The sequence below is a fragment of the Thunnus albacares genome, chromosome 16, assembly GCF_914725855.1.
Source record: "Thunnus albacares chromosome 16, fThuAlb1.1, whole genome shotgun sequence".
Taxonomy (NCBI): domain Eukaryota; kingdom Metazoa; phylum Chordata; class Actinopteri; order Scombriformes; family Scombridae; genus Thunnus; species Thunnus albacares.
In genome coordinates, this window is record NC_058121.1 from 25052892 (window position 1) to 25078478 (window position 25587).

At 38.2% G+C, this 25587-nt stretch overlaps 1 protein-coding gene across 1 annotated transcript in view; it reads left to right on the top strand.

Annotated features, from left to right (window-relative positions):
* cfap61 (cilia and flagella associated protein 61) overlaps positions 1-25587 on the top strand; it is a 43232-nt gene that overhangs the window by 14326 nt on the left and 3319 nt on the right. Inside the window, exons 16-23 of the mRNA XM_044376668.1 lie at positions 4222-4349; positions 10956-11048; positions 12173-12341; positions 12577-12754; positions 17427-17719; positions 19396-19723; positions 22378-22460; positions 24283-24494. Of these exons, the coding sequence (XP_044232603.1) occupies positions 4222-4349; positions 10956-11048; positions 12173-12341; positions 12577-12754; positions 17427-17719; positions 19396-19723; positions 22378-22460; positions 24283-24494 (1484 nt within the window). The remainder of the gene's footprint in view (positions 1-4221; positions 4350-10955; positions 11049-12172; positions 12342-12576; positions 12755-17426; positions 17720-19395; positions 19724-22377; positions 22461-24282; positions 24495-25587) is intronic.

Here is a 25587-nt window from a genome sequence, read left to right on the forward strand (position 1 = left end):
AAATATAAAATGAAATAAAATAAAACAAACTATAAATAGCAGATAATTTCCGTTTGAGAAATTTAAAAGCAGCAGGTGAATAATGATAAGACCCTGGACTGTTTCTTCTTCTTTTGTTTCACCGTGAGTCATGCGTTCTGGTCTTAAATCCTCCGAGCCTGGCTGATCTTAATGTGGCTGTGATTTATTTAAATGTCATGCACTTCAAATATTTACTGCACGTCCAGCGGTGCTCTTTAGACCCGAGGCGTCACCGTGTACACTCACATGTTCATTTCACTCCATCAAACCCAGTCCACCCCCCCCGCCCCCACCCCTCCACCACCACCACCACCACCACCACCCTTCGCCACAGCAACACAACAGTCATGATTTCCAGGCTACCGTGCAGATAAGAGCTTCGCCTCTGAGCTTTGTCTCTTTGCCTCCCGATGTCGGCCTTCCGGATGATGAATCAAATTTAAAGCACCTGTTCCCTCTCTGTCAATACAGGATCATATTACACAGAGCCGTGGTCATTGTGTTCGGGAAAGGTGAGGCATCTCCAGCGTGATAAGAGCCGCTGCACCTGCTCCGCTGCACATGCAGATGAGACAGGAGCTTTTGTTCATCTGATTACCTCATCTGCTTAATTCCTGCAGTATTCAGAGTGATGCATGCAGGCATTTCATTTGCCTGCATGCAATAAAACATACAGTAATACTCGTTTTTCAATAAACGTCACAAACAACGGCGTAAAAATCATTGTTTATCTGACGTGTGGTTTTGTGTGACAAATGCTTTATTAGCAATTCAATTTCAATAACTTCCTAAAAGTAGCTGCTGTGTAACTGCTCATTCTTAGGACATTTCTTTGAAAGGGTTATGTGATTTGGTAATATACAGGAAGAGTGCTCGTTATAGAGTTGACCTAATATGCTAATATGTAGTTTGACACAAAATTACACATGAAGCCAAATATAATGAGTGAGCGCTTACCAACTAAACCAACATAGCACTTTATTTTTTCATTTTTTTCTTATAATTTGTACCAAATTGTGCCGCCTTCTCTGTAAAATGTCCTAAAAATTACTGTTAAATACCTGCAAATTACGCAGAAAATTAGAATACAGTTAAGGGAGCTGTAAAATAAAGCATTACCGAAATAATACCCATCAAAATCGTCAATGACGCCCTGATGTATGAAGGCGTTTATCTTTCCTTGTCCACTCTGTCGACAGGCCTCAATATCTCCCAAAACTCTTGAAACTCACATATGGCTTACACTTGGCTTACATTTGACCCAGATAACAATAGAAACATTGATTGAAATATCAAAAAAAAAAAAAAAAGAAACGTTTTAAAGTCCCTCTCCGCTCCAAAATATGTTTTTTCTTCTTGTTCCAGTTGAATGTTTGTGCAGAGTTTGACACTTGAAGGCTGTTTTCACATTCATCTGCTCTGTGCTCAGTGAAAATCCATACCTACGACCATGATCACAAATAGTTTGGAGCCAATTCCGGTCCAGAATTCAACTTACAATAGCGTGATGTGGAAACTTTGAACCTCCGATGCACAAACACTGAGGATGGACTTCACAGTGAAGGAGGAAACATCTTGTGTCCAGCTGCAAAACATCTGAAATTGCAAATATTTGCAGATTTATAGACGATATAGTTCTGGGATTTCTGATTAGGGAGAAGGAGTAGATGTAATTGTAAGTACAGCATTTTAACAAGATGATTAAACCTTTTTTCACCGTCAGACACAAATTATCATTCAAAGTGGAGTATTTTATATACGTCTGATAATATGTCTGGGAGGGTCTTTAAATTTTAATTGAATACTAGCGAATGTGTACTGAGGCTGTTAGTAAAGACATTATGTGTGTATAAGTACTTTGGTTTCATCACTAGAATAAAAACTATACATAAGATGATTAGTTTTTCTGACGCCTGCAGCCATGCATTCATTATATAACAACCACAGGCTCCTTTATTTTCCTGCCATTGTCAAACCCTGAGCCAGAGCATCTCTCAGTATGCGACAGATGTCGGGCACGCACATCCTCGTGGAAATTATTTGAATATTACACAAAGGTTAATTAATTCTACCCTCGGGTTTCCCCTCTCTTTCTGCTTGATGCTGTTTTCATCCAACAAGGTGCATTGTGGGGGCAAATCTGCCTAATTATAGATGATGAAGGAGCCATTAGCTGCCTCAGATCTGAGGGAGTGGACCAGAGAGACGGTAGGCGGCGGAGGAATTAGGAAATTAGAGCGCTGTATTCTGTTAATTCCTGAGGGACTCTTTTGTAATTATTAAGGAAAACTGTTCCTTAACTGTCAGGTCACATGTTTGATCCCTGCAGCGGCCTCTGTGTTTCCACCTCATTGTGAAGCTGCAGTTCTCATATTTTTAGTTCATTTGTTTTTGAATTTATGAATACGAAACAAACACCTGACTAAGGCTGCAACTAATGATCATTTTAATTGTCAATTAAAGCGCAAATTAGTTTCTGAATTGGGCTATTAAAGTTAGAAAACAGTGAAAAATCCTCCTGACAGTTTGCTAGAATGTAAGATGAAGTATTAAAATGTCTCCTTTTATCTGACCAACAGTTCAAAACGTAAAGTCATCCAGTTTACAAAGATATAAAACAGAGAAAAGCAGCAAATCCTCACATTTGAAAAGCTGGAACTAAAATATTTATTGGTGTTTTTACTTACTTTACTACTTTGAAATTTCAAAATCATTGCAGATTTTCTTTAATCAACTAATTGAAAAATTAATTGTAGAATGTAACACTTTGGAGACACTAGAACCAGAGAAGGACTGGGTGATTTTAAACCATGAATCACTTCTACTTACTTACATACTTTGCTTTTTTCAACTGATTGAATAATCGTCTCAGTTCTACATTTGACTAATAAACAAACAGAGGTGTTTAATGTCCTGTTGAAAAGATTTTGTTTCTCCTCTGTATTTACTTGACTGTTAATCCCATGAGAGGAGCTGGTTTGTTTGTTATGTTTATGTGGTTATAGTGTGTATGTATAAGTGTATGTATGACTGGATGTAAGACTAATTACCAAAAAACAGAACAGCTACAGATGACAGCTTAAAGTTAACCATTTCCATCTCATTTTCATTGGACAACATTAAGAGCTTAGTACTGGACTGTCATGTTTTCTTGAATTATTATCACCTTGCTCAACCACAGAGTGTGACAAGAGCTGGTGGGATTTTCCAGTTAAATAAAAATGAATCTACATGCTAGTAGTTACAAAGGTTGTAATCATACATTTATATCCTGTTATCACTCTAGACACCATTTATTACAATCAGGGGACCTCAGCTGTTCAAATATAGAACTAAAAGAACAAGAACAATGCTAAAACATACGAGCCAGTGGGGAGGGGAGCAAACTACACCGGATGAGGATAAATCAGTGAGTTTTGCTTTAGATAAATACTGTCGATAAAGCACCTTAAACTGCATCAGGCTGTGTCTACAACTCTCATGTATTTATGAACAAAAAAGGGGAAGATGTCAGACCTTCAGTTGAAGTTTGAAGGCTAATCAGAAGCAGAGCTGTACACAAGAGAAAATAACATAATAATAACTCAACTTCTACTGTCATTTCTGCTGAAGAAAACAAGATATTGTTCTCTTGGGGATAGAAAACAATGTCTGGTGGTACGCAAATGTCACATTTAATGTGGAACAAAACCTCCACAAAAGGTCTATCAATCAGCTAAATATCTGTTTTGAAATACTTCAAGATGTATCTGTTCTCTCAATTCAAGTGTTTCTTGGAATTTGTGTACAAGCTTTAAAAGGAAAGTTGTTGGTATTAAGTAAGTTTCACTCGTTGCAGATTATAGAAGTGTTAGATTTTGCTCAAACTGTTCATAAATGTTAAAGACTGTTTTTTCTGAAAGCTCGGACCGTCTCATCAGCAGGCAGATTAAGTGCCTTGATGAAAGCTGCTTCCTGCTCCATCCTGTAAAATTCAAATGGGCAAATTGGACACATCATTATGTAATGCTTTTAGTGGTTTGATAATTAAGGTACATGCATTTGATGGATTATTTAATTTTCCCCGAAAATGGCACCAGTCATTTTGGGTTTGACTAATGCCCTCCGATTTGTTTTTATCCATATAAAACCAGTGAATCTGACAGATTGTGTCCTTCCCCCCTCCTCCTCCTCCTCCTCCTCCTCCTCCTCCTCCTCCAGGCACCGTTTGCTCTCAGCCTCATCAGCAGAAAGTTAACCATGGAGCCAAAGGTCACCATTAATGCCAGGATTGTGGTGGTGGGGGCGTCGGACACAGGTTTATCTTTCCTCGAGGTGCTTTGTTTCTGGTGAGTCTGCCTCACAATAAGCTCCTCAGTGTTATTTTTCTCCTAGATGTGCAGTAGATTGTGTATTTATTGACTTTTTTTTTTTTTTTTTTTTTTGATAGTTGCAGCAGTGACCAAAAATTGTTTTCTCTGTAACCACGGGCAGATTAATCTGTTAAGGGACTCTGGGGCAAAAATTTGTTTTGGGGCCCCCTATTAACTCCCCTGACACACACACACCTCTCACCATCTGTGCATTGTGTATGTACCGTGATGTTTCCAAGTTCCCGAGGACAGCACGCACAGCAGATTATACAAACAGTACTCTGCTGGAATACTACATCCTGGATCCAGATTGTCTTTGTCAGTGAAATTGAGGTCATTTGATTGAAGGATAAGTCTGGTGATTTTATATATTTACCCAAAACCAACAATGAATATACAGTATCTATATAATATACAGCATCTCCAATTCAAAGGGCCTTATTGGCACTAACACTAACAAGTGTGTGTATTCAAAGCCTGATATCTTATTCCTCTGTGTTGTAGACTTCCGTTGTTGTCCAGAAACTATTAAAAACACATCAGTGAGCCACGCTGACATGTTCCTTCATCACCATGAACACACACACTGTAGTGTGTTTAGATTCAATCCCACACACACTGTCCTGCTGCCAGAAATACTCACTACAGCACCAAATGTGGATTCATCCACCGCTGAAAATAGTCCCAGCCAAAATGCACTTTTTCCTCCCATTTGTCTTTTAAAAACTACCATGTCCAGCTGTTTGAGGAAATTACCACACACTATGTGAGTACAATAAAAAACTAACACAATAAAGTTCTTAAGACTAAATTTTGACGCAGGAGCTCGGCAATGAGAGAGGGCTATAAAATTAGGAATATTGTACTTTAGAAGTGCAGTTTCTTAAACAAATTTGCAATTAATCAAATTACAAAAAAAATCTGAGGTGCAGTGAGTCTGGAGGGTCTGAGGCCTCGCGCTGATGGCTCAGTACTCACTGCAAAACGGTAGAGGAAATGAAAATGAAGAAAACTTCAATTGAACTGTATGCACCTAACTTTGATGAAAGACGTTCTTTCTGTAAATGACAGAATTAGGAACCATTTTGCTGCAGTAGAACCAAAACAGGGCCAGACACCAAACCAGAATCAAACATTACACCCAACTAGAACTTGTACAGGCAGAAGAGACACTGTCTGTACGTCTAACACAGAGGGAGAATCACTTTTATCTCCAAAATCCAGTAAACACAGAGGACTAGTTTCACACTTTATGTGGTAAAAGCACAAATGAATCTCCCATAAAGTGCTCAGGTAACAGCTTATTGTTGTTATAATGCAAAGTATTCACATCAGTATTCACTGATGCATCTGTATATAAATTCCCCAAATGTCCCTTAAGACCCTGAACCCAAGTAGAGCAGCTCTACACTCTTCTCTTTCATTTCTTTATTGTCTTTTATTCCAGGAATCCAATCTCTGGAAATGTCACTTGACTCCGGGTCGGACGTTTTACATGTTTGCCTCCGTTCTCGCTTTGTGAGATTAACTGCTCCAGTAAATAATAAGAAGCACAGGGCTGCTGATTCAGAACCAGGTGATAGCTGCCAGGCAACCGGGGTCAGTGTTTTGTGCGAACGAGAGCTCACAGCTCGCAGAACTGGCGAGGCTGGCACGGCTGCAGCGCCGGGGCGGGCGCACGCAGCTGTCTGACGCCTGGCATTCAGCAGGGCCAGCGCTGGCCCCCTTTAATTAGCCACTCCACTGTTTCCCCCTGTCAGGGATCTGCTGCAGCGATCTGTGTTTGCTGTCACTAATGAGTTGACTAATGAGGCAGTTAGTGTCCGCTGAACTAATGGTGAGGCGGCGACGCATTGAGAGGGTGAATGATGGGTCAGTTTCGGCCTGCTGGGGCCCCCCTTATCAGCCCTGCCCAAACGTCCAACCCCTCCTTTGCCTCCTCCACCCCTACACAGCTTTCCATGTGCTCATTGAATCCAGCCCAGCAGCACCAGCACCCCCCCCCCCCCCAACTCCATTACTGGCTGGGACGGGGTCAGACAGATAAAGAGCTCTGCGGCGGCTCGGCCCTCTGCTCGCCGCGGTCAGGCTGCAGGGTCACCATGGCCGTCTGTCACTGGCTGATAACACAGCAAATCCAGAGCCACTGATTCAGCCACATCCAGACACCAATAATGGGCCTTAATGCCTCAGTGCTGCGGCATAAATCCACCTTCTGGCACAGATTAACAAGGAAAGTTTGACTGCAGTCATTGTCTGATGGTTGCTGTGATTATTATTGTTATTTGCATGTTGACGTCAAAACCAAAGATCAAACCATTGATGTCACAAAGCTTAGATATGACAACTAATGATTTTTTTATTGTATACATTTGTTTAATCTATAAATCAGCAGATGTTATTGGATAAAAACATTTACAATGTCTTACATGTTCTTTTTGAGTGGAGTGAAGAAACAAGTAGTCAGTCCATAAGCTGATTGACAGAAAATGTATCAACAACAATTTTGATAATCAATTAATCTAATTTATTTATCAAGTTAAAAAGTTGCTGGTTCCAGCTTCTCAAATGTGAAGATTTGCTTTTTTCTGTTTTATATCATTATTAATTTAATATCTTCAGGTTTTGGACTCTTGGTCCAAATCAAGAAATCTGAAGATGTCAGCTTGGCCTCTGGCTCTGAGAAATGGGCATTATTTTCTGGCATTTGCAAAATTGAAACATCATATAGTATATTTTCTGGAAATTTAATTGTGAAACCTTCTATCTAACTATAAAGGAAGGAGTCTCTGTATGTTGGTATGTATGTATGTCTGTCCTTCGCTTTTCTCGACAACCGTTCATCTGATCGACTTCACATTTGGCGGGTGTATAGCTGACGACCCAAGGTAGTGCAGCATCAAGTGTGAAGTTGTTTGGATGAAAAAAGTTAAAGATATCATTAAGAGAAAACATTTAGCCGATCTTGAACTCTCCAATATGGTGGCCACGCAGACGCATAGCTGCAACATATAGCAGCCAATCAGGTGTTGTTTCTGTATCTACACACAAACAGCAACATCATAATGTTTTACATGTTATAATACTGTTTGTTTCATTTATTCAGACATTAACTTACTGCAGAACCTCAATGATATATTTTGAACTCTGAGTACCTGCTTTCCGACTACACATGGACTAAGCTACTTCCGCCATTTACTAAAATAAAATAACATGTGAGGCAACAACAGACTTTCAAAATAAATGACAAAGAAGGATTTGTAACATTAAGATATGTTAATGACACTCTTATCAGCTAAACTTTTCATGATTGAATATTTTGAATCTATCCAACTTTTAAACACTATGATATGTACATATAGTTAGTGTACTCAAGGAATCGTTCATCCGATCAACCTCACACTTGGCGAGTGTATTGCTGAGGACCCAAGAAAGTTCAGTGGTTCAGCGGTTCTCAAGAAAGCTGCAGCAGCAACACTGGAGGCCAAGCAATCGGCCTGCTCCGAACAGGCTCGTTTTGAACGGGCATTGCATTAATAGATAAAATAACTAGATGGGGATGTCTGTGTTTGGTTAATCTGGGGAGTTTTATACCTGACAAATCATGGTACATCATCACATGAATGCAAAAATCCTGTAAATCCAGTATTACCATGAAGTAATCTAGCTAATTGATTTGCAAGATTGACCACAGTGGTGTACAACCAGAAATATTACAATCAGATACCTGCAGTAGAAATGGTAAATATCCACATATCCACATAATGCCCAGTCTTATTGGTGTGTAACATAACACAACAGTCCTCCTACAGTATATTAGTAGTCAGTCTACCAACATTTTGGTGTCTGGTGTTGTAGATCTGTGCTGGTGGGCGTTAATTTAGCAGGAAGCTGAGATAAGAACAGAGCAGGAGGTGATCAGAGGCTTCAGTGTGATAAGGCTGGGCACTGTGCGAGGTACACACTCTGCTATTCACTGAACGTAGGAGCTGGAGCTGCTGTTATCAGCAGTGTTATGTCCCGTTGGCCACAACAAAAGAGGTAATTTGCATCACAAGAGATGGTTTATAACGTGGACAGTAAACACACAAGAGTTAGGAGGGCTGTTCAGGATTGTTCATGCTGAAATGCTTCAGTAGGCTGGAGAAGTACCTCCTGAGAAGATTTCAACCATGGATTCAACATCTGAGATTTTGATATGTTTAATGTCTTTTAGGATTTTATCATTTATTCTTCTAAGCAGGGAGACTTACCTTCACATATCAGCAGCGTTTTAAGAAGCACAGTTGAGTTTTACTGAAGCAAATTTTCAAGCTAAATTGTGAATTCACCAGATCAAATCTATGCTCTGCACAAAACAATCTCCTGCACTCTATTCTGTTCTCATCAGAGTATCGGCTTCAACAGCACACTTCAGTTTAGTTAATTTATTTGATATTAAAAGAAGAGAAACATAGACTCACATCTACAAAACTCAAGGATGACACAATAAACTTATTTTACTTTTTCTACATATTCTACTTTTTGTGATTTTCTGTCATGTACATACTATTATGATGTCAGATATCTATGCTAAACAAAGTAAAAGTTCCAAAACTTGAGGTTAATATATGTAGAAATGCTGCCTGCAAGTCAAAAACCAGGGCTTCAGCCTGCTCTAAACGTTTCGTTCCCAACATTTTTACTACCTTGCCTACGAGTTGACGTCTTTGCATCGTCTACTCTCATATTTAGAATCAGATTTTGGCTTGTATGGCTTGTAATACAATATGTACAGATGTATTTGAGAAGCTGACATTTAGAGTAAAGAACAAGAAAAAGTAGTGAAATCCTACTACTATAGTTTGTTGCATGGTTTTTTTACGTAGCCTGAGCCTGCGGAAGTCTCCCAAAGGCACAGCTTCCAAAAGCTGACCAATCAGAACTGAGTGGGCTCATCGGGAGGCGGGCCTTAAAGAGACAGGAGTTAAAACAGCCTGTGTCAGACAGAGGCTGAACTGAGGGGCTACATAAAGGGCCAGTAGAAGATAAATAAGGAGTTTTTAATTGTAAATCATGCAAAGATAATCCAGTAGAGCCCCAGAATATAAACATAGACCCGGAAATGTGTTGAATATGTCCCCTTTAAATAACTACTGTATCAGTATGACTACTGTAAAATCAAACTAAATCAAACAGAAAAACAAATATGCTATAATGATTTAAAAATTACATAAATTATACACAAAAGATAATAACAGTGATAAACATCATCTCATAATTCGAACATCATTTTAATATAACTCGTGTTTTCCACGAGCAAAGGTAACTTATTCATTTAGGTTCTGTGGTGCCAGCAATTTAATAAATGTTGGTGTTAAAACTCTTCAAGCACAAGTCAGCGACTGTAATTCTAGTCTGGTGGGCATGAGCTCCCTCAACCCCATGAAAGTGGTCTTCTAGATACTCAGGGTCCCTCCTTTGTTCTTGTAAATATTATGTATATGAATGGGTTGTATGGCTTAAACCTGCAATAGTAACAACTCAGCTGTTAACTGCTGTTCATCACCATGTGTCCTTGGGTTCAACCCCAACCAGCTTATTCTGGGAGATCTGTAATTGGTCTTTGAATGGTTTTCCCAAATCTTCGAACCATGAACAAACAATCACAGTTTGAGAGAAAAGGTAATTATGGTAGCATTTCTCTCTCAAAAAAGAGTTCTGTTATCCTTTTTTCTCAGGGTCTTTAAAGCTGCTGGTTTCAAATCAATTCCTGACTAAATGAACAATAACCAAAGTTTAAGTTCTGAAAAAATCATATAGAGTCATTATTTATGAAGATTTTAACAGTTAAAAACAGTTAAAGTGATTCATCAGGTCAGTGTGGATGTGGTTTCACTGTGTTTGACTGACAGAGGCCACTATGTAGTCCCGTCCACTTCAATCCAGTGAGATGATAACAGAATTTTTTTCATGTGAAATAACAAAATCTGTTCTAACTTTGGCAGAAAATTGTGTTTATGTAAAGCCTGATAGAGGCTGGTGGAGAAAATATTTTTTCCCTCTCCATCCGGACTACCGTCTAGCAAACACCGTAATGCAGATAATTAAATAACAAAGATAACAGAGGGTTAAGCAGAAAAATAATCTGACCAATAAGGACAACACTGGTTGAACTCACTAAGCCTTGATCCAAATAAAATAAATCCTGTTTTGGCCATATAAAGACAAAATGTGCTGTGTTTGAGCCAAGAGATAGTTTTTAACTGAGCTCATATTCTTTATATTTTACACTAGAAGCAGCTGATATTTTTACCACAAGTGTCAAACACTCTCTCAGAGGTATCACTGTGTTCATATATGGTTCAAAGCTCCCTTGTACACAAAGCAAAGTCAAGAGTTTTATTTCATGTTCTTTATTTTCTTCCTAACACGGCTAACATCAGCCAGACTTTCTAAATACCGTGACACATCACAGGATGAATAACGCAGAAATTAAAGTTATTCTTTCCCCAGAAAAAACATTCCTCTCACACTGTGCCCTGCATGTATTCACTAGATTCTGTGGAAAAGCACTCATGTCTGTTGTTTGTTCTCTCATAGCCCTCACCTCAGGTTCAACAAGCTGACCCTCATCTCAACACACGGTTACCCCGGCGACTACAACGACGAGGACGTCGGATTTCTGTCCACAAGGTTAGTGGATGTAACAGCATCGCATAAAGACAGAATAATATGTTGTGGCATTTTATATAGAGCAACTTAATTTGATGTATCTCAGCATATTATTTCTAATTTACACCCGGAGCTGACAGTAATGTGATTAGTTTTGCAGGTTTGCATGCACTGTACGGTGTAAGATGAAAAGTCACGGGATCACCAAAGTCAGTAGAGTTCATCCTCTGGGGACAATGATTGTTTGATCAAAATTTAATTGTAATTCATCCAATAGTTGTTGAGATATTTCAGTCTGGACCAAAGTGCAGCACAGACTGACAGGCGTTTGCCATCCGTAGAGCCGCCAGTGTGGCAAAAACGTTTTACTGCAGACTCCAACTGTGACCAAAATCTGTTGAAACCCATGGTGCAGCACTGCTGGGACTCCAATGGGGTGGGGCTACAAGTTCTTAAAAAATAAGTAAATTAAACACATATATACTCTTTAAAGGGGAGACATTATGCTTTTTGTGATTTTCTGTTATTTATATACTGCTATGATGTCAGATATCTATGCTAAACATGGTCAAAGTTCCCAAACTTGAAGTGATTGTATGTAGAAATGCTCCCTGCAAGTCAGAAGCCAGGGATTCAGTCTGCCCTGAATGCTTCGTTTGCGACGTTTTTTTTGCATTGTCCACTCTCATATTTTTGATTGGATTTTAGCTCAAACATGCACAGATGTATTTGTGAGGTTGACATTTTGAGTAAAGAATGAGAAAAAGTAGTGAAATCCTGCTATTATAGTTTGTTGCTGGTTTTGTTGACGTAGCCTCCCGAGCCAGAGGAGCAGCCTGAGGGGCAGCTTCCAAGAACTGGCCAATCAGAACACAGTGGGCTCATTGGGAGGGGGGCCTTAAAGAGACAAGAGCTAAATCAGCCTGTTTCCCACAGAGGCTGAACTGTGGTCGAAGAGCCAGTATAAGTAATAATAAATATGATTTTTTGTTTTTTTTACTGTAAATCATGCAAAGTTATTCCTTTGGAGCCCCAGATTAAAAATATAGACCTGGAAATGAAAAGGTTATTGCAGTTAGCTTGAAGAAGAACTGAACAGAATCTTAGTTTCTCAAGCTAATTCTCTTCTTCTCTGTTTTCTGCAGTCATGCGTACAGCAGCAGAGACTTGGCCCAGCTCCCTCTACATTCCTGCGTCAATGTGGTCACTGGGAAGATGGTGGGCATCAACAGGGAGTCCAAACTTGTTCTGGTGTCTGGTGGTAGGAAGGTGCCCTACGATCACCTCATCCTCTGTACAGGCCTGCAGTACCAGGTGAGACACGCATTTGCATTTTCATACACAAGCATTTTGTAAATTTAGTATAACACAAGAATTATATCATATATGTTCATCTGTAGTTTCAAGATTCCACTCATGTTTGTTTGTGATTCATCGTCTGACCCTGAACTGCTTTAACTGTTTGTATAGTACTTTTGATGATACTGATGTATGAAATGTGCAGTTTAAATCAAATTAGATGTAATTACATTATTATGTGATGCTGTAGGTGCCCTGTCCCACCGGTGTGGATCTGAGCCAGTCCATCACAAACAGCCAGCTTCAGACTCCGTCCGCTCACCGCAGATACACTGGGCCCATACCGTCAAACCTCTTCACCCTCAACGACCTCTCCGACTGCATGGCTGCTCGCCGCTGGCTGCGCGCCAACTTTGTGGAGCTGGAGGGTAAGTGAACAGGCCCCCCCTCTACACACACACACACTCACACACACACATACACACAGAGCACCTAAAATTAATCTGTAGTAGTATGTCATTACTCAGCCAGTCAGCACTGAAGTGCCCCGGTATAATTAGCAGCTAATTAGCTGCAGAGAAATCTTTCATCTCTGTGAATCAGGTCGGCCTCTTCCATCCATTTTCCATTATCATATCAGTTTCTGAGAGCCAGGCTGTTCAGAGCAGGAAAAAATACACAGTGTCATTAAGCAAAATTAATCTGCTCTCTGAAGGAATTGTGCAGTGATCTAGAGTGAGGTTTTTATACATACTAATTAGTTGATCCCAGTCATAAAGGAAAACCATTAATAAATGCAAATTGCAGTGGCAGACTCAAGCAGATACCATGTTTATTTCCATAATTTTAATAATAAAAGCAAAAGGAAATAGAAAATGACTGTATATTTTAGCATTCACAGACTTAAGCAGTCATCTAGCTTTTTGATGATAAGGCCGCTGTTATTATATGTTTTCTTATACACGACAAATGCCATGAAAACACTAAAACCACAAATGTGTTGGTGCATCTCTCAATACTTTCTGACTTCTCTACTATGTCTGCAGCTCTCAGCTCAAAGCTCATTGGTTCCTACTGAAGACATACATCTTTAAAAACAGCTCATAAATAATATAGTTTCATTTTTAAAAAAAGACTCAGTAATTTCCTAAAACAGCTGGTCGCTGTAGTTTTTGGTGAGTCTTTCTGGCAGCGGGACAGTATGTGTGGGAGTGAGTCAAAATAAACTATAGTAAGTGTAATCATAGTAATGAAGGAACATGTTACCCAGTTCAGCGGTGTGGCTCACTGACATGTTTTTAATAGTTTTTGGACAACAACAGAGGTCTACGGCACAGAGGAATAACATACATCAGGCTTTAGATACACACATGATACTTGTTAGTAGATCAGTTCATTATTGGTTTTGGTCTTTTCATGGGATTTGTTGACAATAAGAAAAATATCTGTTAATGTAACAATAATAAAAACAGTCATAGCAAATGGAAATAAATAGAAAGTTAAACAATTGATAAAAAACAAATGAGGATGTGCTTCTCAGATCTAACAGCAACGTGACAGACAGGCATTCAATACCTACAGATAAAGGACATATATAACATGTTTCCTCGGGTAGTTCTTGTAACAGAAGCAGTAAACTGATTAAGTGAGCAGTGGAATATAGATTTATTGATGACAGCGGAGAAGCTTTATGTTCTGCTGGCCTTGATGGTTCAGTGGTAGCAGCGCTCCTTTCATTCAGCACCATGGACAGAGACCACGTACAACAGCTGTTGAAAGCTGTGTTCATCACCAACACCAACTCTACTTTACTATATGAATAGATGAATTAACAGATAATGTAGGTTTATTTTTACTCAATCTGAAAAAGGAGCTTTAGTCACTAGAAGTATTTCCGATCTTTGCAGCTTAAATAAAGGTATTTTGTGTTGAGCTTACTTGATTGATTGTTTTTCCCTGCAGATGAAACATTCTTTGTGGGGCAGCTAGCTTCCCCCATCCACAGAAGCCAGTAGCTTTTAATTTACAGTCTAATTTTAGTGTTTTTGGCTCTTTTGTTCAATTGTCTCAGACTGAGCTCACACATATCAGCATTTCTTTGAGCTCTGTTTACAGTGACAAATCTTTCCATTGTTTAACCAACTGTCACCACGTTTCTATATGGTTATTTTGATGTTTATTGCTTATTTCTTCCATTTTCATGTTTTAAAACATAATATAAAAATGTACTGTAGTTATTGTAAATGTCGCCTTTTTTGTGTGATGAAAGTTTATCAAAAATAGACAGTAAAAAGGGAAATGGAGACACGATAATACAATCACCAATACACTCATCTTTGTTGGTCTAGAAAACCCACAGTCCCACTCTTCTTCACAGCTAGGTTTGGTTCCATTAGCTTCCATTCCACAATGTATTTTCACACAGAAGCTTTCCATCATCAATCTTTCTGAAAAGATAAAACATGATACTGTCCACATATAAAGTAAATTAGCTGTATCTACTTTGAGTAAGATTTGAACAACACTTCATTTTTGTAACGTCTTGTTAACATATTTCCCCTAAATCCCTTTAATATTCAATACATTTGAGTCCTATACAGTATTTATTTTAACTATGATTTGTTATTTTCTTTCTTTCTTCTTACATAATACAGCTTACAGTAAATACATAGCCCACAGTGAGACTACACTAAAATTAGTTTAGATGTTTGACAGCTGAATAACCTGCCTTTAATATTTTCTAAAGTACAAACAGCTAAAGGAAAACGATTGTGCTTTATATAGCTGATGCCCGATCCAGGGATGTCCTGATCCTGATCCTGATCTTGATCCTGGGGATCAGCTTGCAAAATTTCTACTTTATTTTAGGGAAACAAATATTTTGCAGGCAATCAACTACTTCATGCCCATCTTTGACATTATCCTGCAACCCAACAATGACTGCGGAGGCAACACTCTTTTTCTCACATAATTTAAGTACATTAAGGTGTTTGTAAGAATTTGTTTATGAGGGACACCCTGTAGCCCACTAGTTAAGATTCATAAAATGATCTGTTTTGTAACTATTATATGAACTCCAGCACTCACAAAAACATAAAAATGAATGAATGCACCTATTAAATCTTGGTTTATCTCTGGAAGATCCTTTGAAATGGGCCCTGCTGCTCCAGGCATTGTTCCTTTAAATGAAACATTATCAGTGAAAGATGAGGACCACATAGTCCAACTCATTGTATAGAAACTTGTATGTTCTGCAAAATGTCAAGAGGACTCTAAAGAGCGTGCATCAAATTATGGATTTACTTGGGAAGAACTCATTCAGATGTTCAGATTTACATTGTTTATTTTTTCATTTCTCTCGGTGCATCTGTGGTTCATTGTTCAGGAATCTGAGGGCCTCTTGTGAAACGTGTAGCTTTTGCTGTCCTTTTCCAAGGCTGTCTTGAACACCTGAGCACAAACTATTGTTGACAGGAAAACCGTGGATTGAAAACGGGAAATCATTTGTATCATGCCTCCGCAGTGCAAATGAAGAGTTCCTTTGCAAAATACACTCGTCTTTTAGAAATCAGTGCTTCGTGGTCAGCATTCAGTCCCCCTAAATTGTAGAGCATCTTGTATTTGGAATAATTTTTTAAGATAAACATCTACTGTGTCTACAATCAGAAGTAACGACAGGAGTGCTGAAACTGAAAAAATGAATCAAAAAATGATCTTCTTTTTCAGCACAAGTGTTATTACTGTAGTGTGTAGTTTGCTTCTATATTATTTTTTAGTGCGTAACAAAGTCTAAAAGCTAGTACTGGTTTACATTTGTTATTCATAAACATAAATAGCAGTTGCTGCTATTTCAGCAGTGTCATTTAAAATTATGAGGTGTTACTTTAATTGGATGTCCAATGTTGAGGCTCATCCATCAGTTTTAGATATTGCATGGAACTTTTTTGTGAAAACAGGACTGAATGGGGAAAATATCTACTTAATAGGGATTTTTAGCCACAGTAGCGATGTGGCTCAAGGGATGGTCCACCACTTTGGTCCAGGCTGAAATATCTCAACAATTATTGGATGGATTGTTGTTTGGTACAGATATTCATAGTCCCCAGATGATGACTCCTACTGACTTTGGTGACCCTCTGACTTTTAGTGCTAACAGCAGGTCAAAGTTTTCTCTTATCCAATGAAAATGGGACAAAATTTGGTCCAGACAGTCATGGCTCCCAGATGATGTATCATAATGACTTCGGTGATGCCCTGACTTATGAGGTTACATTTGTGGTTTGTGGAGAAACATGTCATCAACTATTAGATGGATTGCCATGAAATTTGGTACAAACTTTCATGTTGTTCTCAGGATGAATTGTAAGAACTTTGGTAATCTTTTTCTTTAATGTCATCATCAGGTCTTTTTTAAAATCTAATACTTTGGTTTATGACCATACTTGCAAAACTAATAACATTCCCATAAGCCTCAGCTGTACATTGTGTTAAGTGCTAATTAGCAAATGTTATCATGTTGAACTAAGGTGGTGAACATGGTACACATTAAACCTGCTTAGCATCAGCATGTTAGAATTTTCATTGAGAGCATGTTGCTTTTAGCTTAAGTACAGCCTCACAGAGCTGCTAGCATGGCTGCAGACTCCTCATGTTGTTCTGATCACTATTAGCATTAAAATTTAAATTATTTTCAATCAAGTACACTCCAGGGATGAATTGATGGCCTAGAGAGTATTACTGTAAATACCTGCCTACCAGGTGTAATTACAAATTCAGCTCTTTCCTACATGTGGAACAATGATTCAAATAAAAGTATACAGTTCTTTGTTTTCCTGAAAGGTTTCCTCACAGGCTTCTTTTCCAAACCAGTCAGCCAGAGAAAAGCCAACTTCAATGTAAACTTAGTTTGTCTTCAAAAAATACATTTATGAAACATAGTTTTCAGCCAGAGCACTTAAGTCATGCCTGCATTATTGTTGTCAAAGAGCTGAGCCTTTTTTTGCCAAATCTAACTATATAAGTAAGTCCCCTAACCCCAAAAATTAACAAAAATCACCCTGAAAACACTATATTAACTGTCTCTTCCTCGTGTCTCTTCAGATAATGCCGTCGTCTATGGAAACAGCATTGATGTCTACACCACCGTGGAGACTTTGCTCAGTCTCGGCATCGAGGGATCTCGTATCCATCTGGTACTTCCACCATGCGAACCCCGGAGTTCCTGCTTCAGCGACCCAGAAGTGGAGAAGGCTGTGACGACAAGCATGGAGAAGGCCAAAGTCCAGGTCCACCATAACTGCCTGCTGGCTCAGATGAACAATGGCGAACACCCCGACCCTCTCTCATCGGTGTCATTCACCACAGACACAGAGCCCCTCCATCTGCAGTGTGGAGTAAGTCAAATTTTCTGGTGACTTTCAAAATCCATTGGGTGATTTAACAGCTTATCCAGCCAGTTATTAGTTTTTACAAAAGAACATGATATCCAAACAATAGTGGGTTACCAGCCAAGGTGTCTGGTAGAGCTGAAAAGCTCACAAGGAACAGGCTGAATTCACCAGATTGTCGCTGTTGTTTGGATGTTAATTTCCCTCCTGGAAGCAGACTGTGTTTGTCAAGCACAAAGTAATTTTGGTGTTTTTCCCATATTCATTGTTTTAGACAGAAGAGGATATTGAAGTCTGCTTTTTTCCATTTTAGTCTAAAATAGAAACATACCGTAGATGGGGTCCTGTTGTCCTTGTACGTGTATGCACCATGAGACAATGCAGGTTGCAAAATATCCAAGTTATTTGTATTGCAAATGTTTTATGAGGAAGGAAATACATTCATCATATTTGTAAGGCCTCAAGGATATACACAAGAGAGACGCTGAATTTAAACATAACTGTTGTTTACAAGAAAACTTCACAGTGAACTTAAATCTTGCAAATAATCTACCACTTTATTCCTACTTCACCAGTCTAACCAGAGCTTCAGTTTGCTCAAAGAGCATGTTCACTGTTTTCAAGCTGTGATTCAGATTCTCATCTTTCTTCTGGCTCTTCAAAACAAATGCCAGCTATCCGGTTGACAAAACAATCTCAAATCAAGGTCCACTTAATTGATTGTTCTAGAGCTTTTGACCGTATCACACTGTCTTCATGATTCTGAGCATGTCTTGTTATTCCAAGCTAAAAGTTGAATCATGCAAAATCTTAACACATTCAGTTCCATGACAACTGAGCAACTGCATCTGGTGATCAAGACCATGTGAAAAGTTTGAAAGCACCAGAAGAGTCCTTTTGTATTTTTAATCTTCAAATAAACCAAATCAGTCACTCAAACAATGAGTAAGTGGACCTTGAATTGAAATTGTTTTGTCAGCTGCTGTTTCTAAGGTCAAGAATGAGCAGTCCAAACATTCAAGAGAACAATCAGCTTCATCCTCAGTTTAATTTCAACTGATGAAAATTGAAGATGAAACTGGTTGGTCAAAATTTTAAACAGGCTCTGAAAGTGCTGCATTGTGCACATTTGCTTAATTGGACTAATTACTACATTGCATTTTTTTGTTTAGTCTGTACATAAAGTCTCCACTGGTTGCCTGCCGATGTCACGGTGATGACACTCCAGGAATCAAACTTGTCGTTTTTACACTTGGATTTTTGCACAGATTAAACAAACAAGTTAACATATTTATTAGTGAGCTTGAGTGATGCTGGTAGGTGTATTTGTAACCTTCAGACAGAGCCAGGGTAGCTGTTTCCCTCTGTTTCCACTCTTTATGCTCAGCTAAGCTAACCATCTTCTGGCTGTAGCTTCACATTTAACAGACAGATACAACTGTTGCCGATCTTGTCATTGAATTCTTGGCAAGGCAAGAAAGCTAATAAGCACATTTTCCAAACTATTCCTTTCACAAAGAGAAACCCTGCCTTACTTAGACAAAACACCAGGGAAGTTACAGAGGGACGAGCAGAAAAATTGAAATGTGGTCTTGATGTTTAGAATTCCCCACATTGTACCTTTTACACCAAATCTGATCATGAAATCACAATAAAACATACATATTTTTTTCTCCTCTCAGGTGTTCATCAACTTCTTCAATAAAGGAGTCGACTACGACGCCTTCAAGAGCATCATAAACTCCTTCCTGGTCTTTGATAGCAGACTTGTCATAAAGGCCGCTTTCCATACCAGCGATCCAGCCATTTGCGGTGCCGGGCCTCTCACCAAATTCTCTCGCTGCTACTACACAGACGAGTGGTCACACGCCCACTTCAACTCCAAGGAGGTGGGCCAGGACCTGGCGGCCATGTTGCTGCCCCTCTTCGACCTGACGCTAGAGCCTGCTGATGAATCTCCACCTGAAATGGATCATCTTATACCGCTTTACAAACAGGCTAAGATTCAAGGTCTGACTTCAAGTCATGATTTAGTCAGTCTTGGAAGAAAATATATTTAATGTTGTATTTGGAAGACCAGCTGACATTCATATTCCACAATATAAAAAAAAGATTCACATAGATTTAAATTTCTATGATTTGGTTGGTTCTGAAAGTAGTTTTACAAATGTAAATTCCCATGTGAAAGTTCTCTTCTAATGATATCCTCAATGTTCCTAAAAACAGGAAACAGGATAATTTAATGAGTTTATGTTATGATCCTCACTTTCAATTATTTGAGCTTTGTTTCTGAAAAATCATGTTTTTTGTTATGGCAGATACTACAGTAATGATAACAGAGAATAGATGTCTTATATATGGACATTTTCGTCTCAGTCTCTGGCTAACTAATAAACTAATTAATATGACACATATTACAGCGAGAAACGGCAGCTAGCAGCAGTGATAACGCTTACACAGATTCCACAAAGTTAGCTCTACAGGTAGTGAGAAATTAACTGAATGCATCCCACAACATCAACCAGCAGCACATGTTAATGTTAGTGTGAAAACAAAAAAGTAACATTAGCATAAAAAATAAAAAAGTAACATTAGCATGAAAACAATAAAGTAACGTTAGCATAAAAAATAAAGTAACATTAGCACGAAAACAATAAAGTAACAGTAGCATGAAAACAATAAAGTAACATTAGCATGAAAACAATAAAGTAACGTTAGCATAAAAAATAAAGTAACATTAGCACGAAAACAATAAAGTAACAGTAGCATGAAAACAATAAAGTAACATTAGCACGAAAACAATAAAGTAACATTAGCACGAAAACAATAAAGTAACAGTAGCATGAAAACAATAAAGTAACATTAGCACGAAAACAATAAAGTAACAGTAGCACGAAAACAATAAAGTAACATTAGCACGAAAACAATAAAGTAACAGTAGCATGAAAACAATAAAGTAACATTAGCATGAAAACAATAAAGTAACATTAGTATGAAAACAATAAAGTAACATTAGCATGAAAACAATAAAGTAACATTAGCATGAAAACAATAAAGTAACATTAGTATGAAAACAATAAAGTAACAGTAGCATGAAAACAATAAAGTAACATTAGCATGAAAACAATAAAGTAACATTAGTATGAAAACAATACAGTAATGTTAGCATATAATTCCTGCTGCTTGCTGCACAGGACAGACACACTCATTCTAGTTATATTTGTAATGTTAACTCTCAAAATCAAAATCCTGCTGTTTCTTCATAATATACTAGACACTGGACTGTGGTGTATACAGACAATAAAGGATTTAATCAGTATGACAAAAGACTCTGGACACCTGTAAACACACAGTAACAGAGTGAGTATAAAATATATAAAATCCAGGACTCTGACCAGATCTCTGAAGCTAACAGTTAATTCTGCACTCTGAGCTAACTGGGAAGTTTCCTTCTTGGGATGATGAAAATATTCCCAATTTAATTTTTTTCATCCTTTTTTATTGTTAAGTATGTTTATCACAAACACAAAATTCCTTCACATCCATCAGCAGATCTCATGTTTCCATATGTTTTCAGGGTCTATCAGCATATCACCACAATACTCCCCTCTCTGTGTCCTTCTCCCTGTCCGTCAAAATGTCCGTCTGCTTTTATCTGAGAGAATGCGCACTGCCAATATATTTTCATTATGCTTTAGTAAAACATTTTCCAATCTTTCACCCGCCCACCCACTGCCCATGTTATTGTGACGGACACTCAAACCATAACAGAGTGTAACAATGCCGTATTCTGCTGCCGTGTATTCACAGACTAACCAAGGCCACTCCACAGGTTACATAACCATAACAGCCACTCTGTGTCACCCCTCTCAGAGAGATGAAACACACATGAACTTTTCAGGGAGAGCAGAGATGTCATATCATCGCCTGCTATCTGAGTTCATTGCCTCAGCTCTGTTTTCCTCTCTGTGGGTGGATGCTAACAGAGAATTGCATGTTATGTTGTATCTTCTTTTGTCCCAGTATCGGTTTGAGTGCATGTTTCCACACTGAAACTAATCTTATTTCAATATTGTCTTCTGATAAAAAACATCTTTTATTGATGTTGATCCCATGATTGGGCTTTTTAATAACAATATTTTCAGGCTTTCAGATTTTCTGTAGCATTGTTCATGTCTTTTATTATTCTCAAGTGTGGCTGCGGCTAACAACTATTTTTTGGATTATTCATTTATTCTACAAAATATCAGAAAATAATGAAAAACGCACGAAAAAAAGTACACAGTGATGTCTTCAGACTGCTTGTTTTGTCCAACCAACTGTCAAAAACCCAAAAATATTCAATGTGGAATGATATAAAACGGAGAAAATAAGAAAATCCTCACATTTGAAAAGCTGGAACCAGAGAATAATTCGCATTTTTTTCTTAATGAATGACGTAAACAATTGTTTTCAATACATTTTGTGTCGCCTGACTAATTGGTGAATTGGCAAATCATTGACTGACCAGTCAAATAACATCTGTTTTCACTATTTTTGAATTATCTAACTGCAAATCCATCCATCCAGCCATTATTCACTTACTGATGGATTTATGTTACAACATGAAGTATATAAACCACCTTAACCTACAGTATGTCATGTGTTTTCCATTCTGTCCTCAGGTGGGAAGCTGCCTGGAGGATACAACTACCTGCACGTTACCAAACCGTTCACTACAGACCTGACAGGTCCTCCTGTTAAACACGTAGGTTTTTATTACCCAACATCTCGGTCAGTGTTTGTTTTATTTGCTCTGCTTCACAAGAGTGGTTTACTTTTATTTATTTTCATACCAGCAGGACATCACACTTAATTAAACAAATAAAAACACAGGAGACTTTACAAATGACTCATGAATAACATTACACACAACAGCAAATTAATTTCAAGATGATGAATAAATAAATATAACAAGGAGAAAAAAAAAATAGAGCCAGATTTTAATTGGAGCTGTTGTCCTTCCTTCCATCTCATTTTAATGCTGCACACCATCATGGAATCATGACCAGGGGCGAAGTGCCTGGGGCCCCCAACTGACAGAGGCCCCACACAGCTATAGATTTATTATGATGTTTAGATATGAAACATATGAAATTATGTTACGATTCTTATTCATTATAACCCCAAATTACTTACAAAAGGCCCCCAAAGCCTTTTCAAATCATTGTCAATGTGCGACCCTCCTCGTGCACTACAGACTACTCTTCCATTACTGGATAAACGTGCAATTTAACACAACAGCAAACAGTGAAACAGAGTTGTCACAGTGTGCATTTCAATCATTGCAATCATTGTTAAACTCCGGATGGTAATCTGCTTTTCTGTTGCTCCCCCTGAAACAACTAGCAGGACCACGGTTACTAACGTTTTCCTGTTGCGTCGACTCATTTGTTAGATGATAGGTGCACCAACCATCTCCCCCCCCTCAAAATCCTCATTAACACAGACAAAGAGAATAATGATGATGATAATATGAGAAAAACTGCATTCAAGGAAGAGAGAGAGTCAACTAGTAGCTTATAATAAAAGAGAGGAAGACTGTGAAGAAACCTGCTGCTCCCAGTGATGGAAGAAGAATTCAGATCCTTAAAGCAGCAATACTGCAATATAGAAATATTCTATTACAAGTCAAAGTCCTGCATTTAAAGTTTTACTTGTTTTATATTATGTTACATGTTACTTGTGTTATTATCACAGAGATATTGCCAAAGGAACATTTGACTGTTCATCTGAATACTCATTTTAACATCATTTTAACTACTGCTGGGTAGTTTAATCTATATTGATGCATCATATTTTATGCAAATTATACATTCTGTATCAAAAATTGTAATCTGCAAATGTAGGGTAGTAGAAATATAAAGTAGCATAAGGAGTATAGTATCCAAGTACAAATACTTCACTTTAATAAATGAGTTGAGTTTTCACTGGCTGCTTCAGTGAGCAGTTCATGTCAGAGAGGAAAAACCTGGTAAATGATTAAACTTGTGTAATTCATCAACCTAATACCATATGTTGAAAAGTAAACAAGTACATATAATATTTTTATTATAAAAGTACCCAACACTGGTACTGGAAAGGTATTATGTGAAGGATAAGTCTGATGATATTCTGTTTTTTTTCTTATAGTCAACAAATCTCATGAAAAGACCAATAATGAACTGATCTACTACCAAGTATTGTGTGTGTATCCAGAGCCTGATATATCTTATTTCTTTGTGCTCTAGACCTCCATTGTTGTACAAAAACTATTAAAAACACATCAATGAGCCACACTGCTGCACTGGGTGACATGTTCATCTGAGAATAGTCCTCAACAAATGCATTATATCCTCCTGTTTGTTTGTTAAAAACTACAGTGGCCAGCTGTTTAAGGAAATTACTGACTTTTTTAAACATCAAACTATATATAGCCTTATCCTTTAATCCATCTTTAACAGCCACTGACGTAGTGTCACATTAATAAATTATTCTGAAAACCAGACCAGCATGTTCTCTCACTAACTCCTTTGTTCATCCGTATAAAGTTACAGGACAGCGGCATCGTGACCGGACGAGTGGAGACGGGGAACTACTTCAGTTTACATCTCGACTGCAACGAGCTGGTGGACACGCTCACCTGCCTGTCCCTGAAGCCCCTCCCTGTCTCTAATTACCTGAGTTTGTACGGGAAACACCAGCAGCTGCTGGGACAGCTGTTGTCCCGCTACCACCAGGGCCTGATCCAAGATCTGTACAGGTGGGGGAGAAACTGTTACTGCACCACTAATCTCTAGATAAACATACTGAGAGGGTAAAACTACACATACATAATGCACTACACAAGATCCACAGTCCTCCTTCTGTGCAGAAATGTATTTAAAAGTTTATCTGAAGCTAATATGAAGCTTCAGTCGTCCAAATGAGTCAAATCAAGTAGATATCTTTCAACATTACAATCTTTTTAGTGTCAAAGTTGCTCTTTTTGTTACTATTCTTCCACTGCAGCTCAACAGGGAAACACAAAGAGGGAATCTGATGCTAAAAAGACTGTAAATGTGTCAGATATCCACTTGATATGACTAACTCAGACTGATGAAGCCTCAACTTTGGAATAATGGTCAGTATGAACAGGAGGAATGATTACAGAGAGCAAAATCTGTTTCAATGTTCATTTTGGCGCCTGACTATTGTTGTAAGAGATAAGACGATCAGAAGTACTAATTACAGTCAGACAGGTTGTAAACAAACCTTGCATCTGCAGTGTCTGTAATAATCTCTTATTTAACAGGAACAGTACAGTAGGTCAGTGGGGTCTAAACTTTTCTAGTCCTTTTAGAGCCACAGAACCTACAATGTGGCATTTTTGTATAACAATTTTCTATTATATTACATCATATTATAGCCTATTATATCAACATTAAGTTAAATACTATGGGCTCATTCGTAATCACTTGGTGCTGTGCAGATTTACTTATTTAACTTAAATATTTAACTTGAAATAAACAGTAAACGCAATGAAATACGCTAATTAAAATGATCTCACATTTAAGGACAAACAAGCAAACAAACAAAAAGGTTGCAGATATTCTAATGGGACATGTGAGCTGCTGTTTATAGAGAGAGAACAACCTGCGAGTCTGATTCTGACAAGATGTTTTCTTGTCTTCATGTGTATGAGCGATGAGACACAAATATGATGTCAGGAACGTGTATGCCTAATAGTGAATGTGGCTATCAAACAGCCAAAACTTGCCCGTTCAGCCTTTAGCCGAGTCGTGTAATAATAATATTACATTGAATTTTAAGCACTTTTCTGAAAATTGAAGCAGGAAGTGGGTCTATAAACTGTG